The 6292-nt window shown below is 47.5% G+C and overlaps 1 protein-coding gene across 5 annotated transcripts in view; it reads right to left on the bottom strand.

The window, feature by feature from the left end:
• Positions 1-117: 117 nt before the first annotated feature.
• The window catches only part of adam23a (ADAM metallopeptidase domain 23a), a 22152-nt gene continuing 15977 nt past the window's right edge, over positions 118-6292 (bottom strand). For 2 of the 5 annotated variants that reach the window (XM_042079104.1, XM_042079106.1), the window contains exons 23-26: positions 5589-5757; positions 5145-5256; positions 3255-3345; positions 118-479 (exon numbers count right to left, since the gene is read on the bottom strand). In XM_042079104.1, the coding sequence (XP_041935038.1) occupies positions 434-479; positions 3255-3345; positions 5145-5256; positions 5589-5757 (418 nt within the window). In that variant the 3' untranslated portion in view covers positions 118-433. Of the gene's footprint in view, positions 480-1475; positions 4782-5144; positions 5257-5588; positions 5758-6292 lie in introns of all 5 variants that reach the window. The other 3 variants (XR_006026483.1, XR_006026484.1, XM_042079105.1) reach the window with 3 other exon arrangements.

Genomic DNA, 6292 nt, shown 5'->3' with positions numbered 1-6292 from the left:
ATGCCTGATAGGTGGGCCTTCGAGGGCACGCCCCCCAGCACACTGCCCCCCTCTCCGTCTCCGCCAGGCAGGGGAGACTCTCAGGAGGTGAGGCTTGGGGAGGAGAGGAGAGGAGGGAGGAGAGAGGAACGGAAGGATAGTTTGGGGTAATAAAAGTCTATTTGGGAGAAGGGAAGGGAACGGTGGTGGTGGTGGTGGTGGAGGGTTGGGGCGTTGAGCGTGGGTAATGTAGTTCCAAAAAACTACAAATGGAAGATGCTCAGTAGTCAGTAGTGGTTTCATTCAGTATCGTTGTTCTGTTTGTTGTCTTCAAGTAAACGCTACCGCTAAGTTAGCGGCAGGAAAGGGAAATGAGGAGTCCAGCGAAGGTCGGATCGATTGGCTGAATCCAGCACAGGATCTGACCCCAGAGTGCACAGCCTCATCCAGTCCTCTAGATGGCGCTGGCATTGGCGTCGTAACGCCGTTTCTTGACGTTTCTTGGCGACACAGCGGGCGAGGTGGGGTGGAACAAAGAAGAGAAAGAGTTAGAACAGGCAAGGTCAAGAGGAAACATATCCAACATGGACCCCTTCCAGTGAAGCCTGTGGTCACTCCTGCCCCCAACATCCGAGCAAGCAGCACACACAACAAAACAACAAAAGTCTTCATCAGAGACTTGATGTTAACCGTCAGTTTACTGGCTATGTTTCACCAATGAATGAGTTTTGCTTATGCCATACTGTACTATGCCAAATTGATCACACTCAGTGAGTTGCTAACTTTGGCTTGTTTTTGAAAACATGTTTGTGTCTGTGCACAGGTGCTCGAATGATAAGGGCAGGAACGGCCATCATCCCTAAGGCTTCCAAGACATTGGAATGGGTTAAGGAGGATACTTCTCCCCCTGTGAGTGTGAATGGAGGCCAATGCAAGTATCACAGAGATTCAGAGTAAAAAAAAACATAAAAAAAGAAAAAAAAAGACATTACCTTCTGTGAGAGAACACGAACTAACACGAACAGAGACACAGGAAATGCAGTCTACCACACTGAAGGATGGTCAGTAGAGAGAAGGGGGCGTCACACAGCACCAACAACAACATCGACAAATACCGACACGAACGCACACCACCGAACGAGTAAGGGAGTGGGGGAGGTGGGGAGTGGGGGGGTTGGAGGAGGACCGTTTTTATTTATTTTTTTTTTATTTTTAAAAATGTTAAAGAAAAGGGGGTCATCGAACACAACCTCCCCTTAGTGTGGCATAATGTGGGGCATCCCAGACTGAGTAACATGCAAATACGTATCTGTTCCCTCTGGCGAGGTGACGAGAGACGGCACTAGCGCTGACTGTTTTCGGGGGTGGTGAGTGGTGGTGGTGGTGGTGGTGGTAGTGGAGGGGGAGGTTAGGGGGTTAGGGTGGGTGGGGGTTGTGGGGGGTAAGGTGGGGTGGGTGGGGGGGCATGCAGGTGCGTGTGAAGCGCGCGTCTGTACCAGGTCTCTGTGAAGCATTCAGCACAGGCAGCCGTGTGTCGGGCGAGTCCGGGGTGGGGGGGTGAGGAGGGGTCTTGCTCTGCTCTAGCGCGAGGTGGGTTGGGGGCAGGGGTACCCCCACCCGGCCCCAAAGGCCTCCCAGGAGGAACAGAGGGGTGAGAGTGGCAGCCAGCTAGCCATGGCACAAAGGCTGCAACCGACCAAAAAAAAAAAAAAAAAAAAAAGCAAACGACGGGAGAGGAGGGGACGGGAGAGGACAGGGCACGTGTCCACCAGCCTCTCCCCCCCCTCCTCTCTTTCTCTGTCTGCTCCCTCTCTGCTCAGCTTATACTTTCACCCTTTGCATTGAGAGTGGAGGAAAGGGGAGGCGGATGGGGAGGAAAATAAGGGTGGGTGGGGTGGAGAGGGGGTGGAGAGGGGGAGTCACGAGATCACGAGAGAGGGGGGGAGAGAGAGAAAGAGAGATATCACCGCAAGGAGAGTGGGTCAGATCAGTCAGAAAAATTTGTCAGCTTTTCCACACCTCCCCTTCCCTCCCCTCCTTTTCCAGTCCACCCTGCATACCCTGTAAGCTACTTCAGCTCTCCCCCAAAATTACTCTCTCCAAAGGGTTTGCCCAGCCTTTGTGCGAGGCACTGGTGGTGCTTGCCTCGCAGCTCAATGCTGCCACCAGTTCAGTCAACATGCAAAAACCCTCCATGGCCTTGGTCAAGATGCTATGCAAACCAACATGCTAGAGTGAGTATATTCTTCAAAAACAAATGCCAGTAAGTGCTTTGGAGGCGACACTGATATGGACCTTTCCCCCTAATTCACTGTCCCTAGACTCAAACAAAATCAGAAGTAATGTCTGCATTCAATGGTAATATCACTTTATGAACTACATGAATTTTCCATTTTGCTTTGATTGACTTCCCCTAGTGTGTTGCTTTCACTGTGACCAATTATTCTCTTCTGTCTTCTAAGAACTAATCCATCTGCAACAATTACATGATAAACCTCATTTGCATACAATTAACTTAATTATTCTTAATTGAAAATGTATAAATAACACAAAATGGATTATATTAATGATATATGCCATACAGCATACTGTACTTGGTTAATCACATTATATTTTAATATTTATTCTTTTTGTCTTCATTATTAATGTCTTAAACTTTTTTTTACTTAGCACGCATGCATGTCAAGCTTTGGGCCATCAGTATCCTAGAGATTCTGCTAGAGTGTACAGAGGCATAACCACCATATTGGAGTATATCACGTAAATAGCATTAATGAAAGCATGGTTGTCAAAATTTAGATCTTAAAGGCTGAGGTAGATATTGGGGCAATGCTAAATTTGCCCATGTTGTGAAGCCATACCATGATGCATCCTGAGTTAGTCTGTCAAGTTTCAGAGTCAAAGTGATACTTTCACTCAGACTAACCTGGTTCTATTTATAGATGCATTGTAATTCAGGTTGGAGCTTTCAAACTTAGCATGTAAACAAAGTAATCTCTTTTTCATCGTTTTTTCAAAAAGATTTGCTTTAATAAAAGCCTTATTCCAGATATACCATGCTATTCAAAGTTTTTATATTTTGTTGGCAATGTTTTGCAGATGTTATCTCTTTTCTAGTCGTTATATTTCTAAGCCACTATGGGAGCATCTGTTATCTGTAGCAGAAGCTCAGGCCCTTTTGTCTTGAGAGGCAAAAATAAAAAAGAGAGATAAAGAGGAAACGCCTGTGTGCAGGCGTGCAGGCAGGAAAGAAAGCATGCGGTTGCATCTCTTACTTAAAACCCCAGCCCGTCCCCCCCAGAACAATGGCTGCCATCAGGATGGCCCCTGCGATGGAGCCTATGATAAGGTTGGTGGCACTAGGACCTGCGGAGGTGGCGGAGGGAAGGGGGAGGAATATAGGAGGGGGAGGAGGAGGAGGAGGAAGGGGGGAGAAGACACCACATGAGCGCAGAGGACTCCCTTAAAAGCTGGGGGTCAACATATCAAAGGAGATAAAGCAGCGGTCAGCTCAAGGGGGTAGAGTGTGTGTGTGTCTGTGTGTGTGTGTGTGTGTGAGTGTGTGAGTGTGTGTGGTGTGATGTCTGAGGAATTCAAATGTGGAACTGACTGAGTGTGTGTGTGTGTGTGTGTGTGTGTGTGTGTGTGTGTGTGTGTGTGTGTGTGTGTGAGAGGGAAGGAAACATGTTACATGTTTGAATATTTCACAGCTCGATTAACATGCCCCATTTTGAGAACCAGGTTTGCAAAACAATCAAATTTACAGGTGTTTCCATCTTACAACATTTTCATTCCCTAACAGTGGAATACAGTGAAAAAGATCAGCTGAGACATGTTGGGTGTCCAAATGAATTTGCAGGACAGCAGTTAGCGTACCACTTGCTAACACCATTGGTTAGCTGCCACACAAAACAAGAAAAAACCTGCCCATCAAACAGGTCTTTGCTGATCATTATTTCTGAGGTAAGAGGAAACGACATGCAAATTTCATTCATTGCTTAACTAGTCCCAAAATAAGTCTACCTACTGCAGATTGTAAAGTTTCTTTGGCTGTGGATGGAAGGGATAATGGGCTTGCATCATGACAGGAGCGGCACACCACTCAGACACACAGATGTGCTCATGTTGTTGTGAGTTTCACGATCACGTGACAACATGACACCTCTGTGGACCACACAGTGTGGCGGTCCGTGATGTCCAGCGCCAACGGAGGAAGTGATGTCATATTCATCTGCTTCGCTACTCTACCGCCACCCAAAACCGACTCTGAACCATCCATCATCTGTCTCTCTCCTCGATTCTTCCGATGGAAGGATGGAATGATTAGGTCGATTGTGCGTGGGAGTGTATGTTTGAGTATTCAGATATGCCCCACATGGCCGGGCTTAGGGGAGCACCAGACACAGTGGATTTCAGTCACAGTTAAAGGAAAAGGGGGAGGCAAAAGGAGGTCACCCATCAATCAAAAGAACGATTCCATCACATGACACTGACATGTCCAAGCACGGGGCACCACCACGGTCACCACAAAACAACAAAGCCACCACTGGGAGAACAGGAACACACACACACACCCACACACACACACACACACACACACACATTTACATGACCCAATGAACACACACACACTCACACCAGTCATACAACGAGGGCCACATATTCTCCCTTGAAGTCCGGGAGAGTGGTGAAAGGGAGAAGCAGTGCTTACTCTATTCCCCACCCTGTGCCTCCAAATATCACCCCCAGGGCCAGAATGGTCCCTGCCACTGCCCCTATCAGTCTGTTAGTGGCCACGCTCACTGCGCAGAGGAAATAGGGGTGATTTCAATAGAGCAACAAGTGACTAGCAAAAATAAAGAAAAATCCCCACTCACAACAAAACAGTCTGTAAACTTTGTCAGAAACAGATATCCACGAAAGAAGGAACTCACGTCTGAAGATAACATTGATAAATATCTCTACAGTCTGCACATGAAGAAAATCAGTAGCAGTTCGTGGTGAGCTACCTGGATATAAAAACATTCTAAGCGAGGCATTAGAATGAATGGAGTGTGTATGTGTGTTTGGTGAGGGGACTGTGTAGGGTTGATGTGTATATATGTGTGTGTGTGTGTGTGAGTGTGTGTGAGTGAGAGAGAGAGAGAGAGAACAAGATTACAGACCCTTGGGTCCCTCGTTCAGCATGGTCGGTGGTTCCTTCGGGGGGTCGTGCATGCTGCAGTCTGTGCCTGCCCATGTGGAGTCACATGTGCACGTGGCCTCATTATTGCACACCTGTGGCAGGTGAACAGAAAATGACTATGGCAACAGGTTTAGGGGGGAAAATGGTCTTGCACAACAGGTTTCTGTTTAAGGGAGGTTGAGACCTCCTTTCCCCAGTGTAAGAATTGAAATTGATAAGAGAGAGAGAAATTGATACAGTGAGAAGGAAACTCATGGAGGTGATAGAGACATACTATTAGATACAAAGAAAGGGAGAGGAGAGGAGAAATGGAAAGAGAGACCAGATGGGAAATGTTCATTTATTCAATTCTTTCGATATCTGTATTTCATCACCTCTGATGCGCCCCTGTTACAGTCAAAAGGTCAGGAGTCAATGGTCTTACCCCATGCGCAGAACAGATGCGTCCGTTGGGGCCCGAGGGGCATGCGGTGATGTTGAGGAAAGAGATGGGCAAACACCTCCGTTCAAGGCACATCATGGAGGGGCCGCACTGAGTACCGTCATCCACGTACCCCAGGTCAGTGTCATCGTCCATCATCACATGGGCACCGCTGGAGTGGAGACCGGGAGAGAAAAGAGGCCCAGAGATAAGAGGAAGACGGGGGAAGGAGTTGTCTTATTCACCCGGTGGCCAGAACGAGGCTACAGGGTACACTTGCCATCACACTTCAGTCCAGCAGATGGTGGTAATGCACTCCGTTTGCAAACTACCAAAAAAAAAAAGCTCACAGAAAAAGAAGGGGGTAGCCTGCTAGACAGCCTTCTTCTTCTTCTTCTTCTTCTTCTTCAGTGAGTTTTGTCAGTTTGCAAACGGAGTGCATTACCACTATCTGCTGGACTGAAGTGTGATGGCAAGTGTACCCTGTAGCCTCGTTCTGGCCACCGGGTGAATAAGGCGACTAGAGAAGAAAGTTCTGTTGTAAACAAATAGCAACTTCTTTTTATACTACCAGTGAAACACAAGTAGAAGTGTGTGTGTGTGTGTGTGTGTGTGTGTGTGTGTGTGTGTGTGTGTGTGTGTGTGTGTGTGTGTGTGTGTGAGAGGGAAGGAAACATGTTACATGTTTGAATATTTCACAGCTCGAT

Source organism: Alosa sapidissima, chromosome 22, assembly GCF_018492685.1.
Source record: "Alosa sapidissima isolate fAloSap1 chromosome 22, fAloSap1.pri, whole genome shotgun sequence".
NCBI classification, from domain to species: domain Eukaryota; kingdom Metazoa; phylum Chordata; class Actinopteri; order Clupeiformes; family Clupeidae; genus Alosa; species Alosa sapidissima.
Note: the sequence above shows the minus strand (reverse complement) of the source record. Positions and strands in the feature narration are given on the sequence as shown.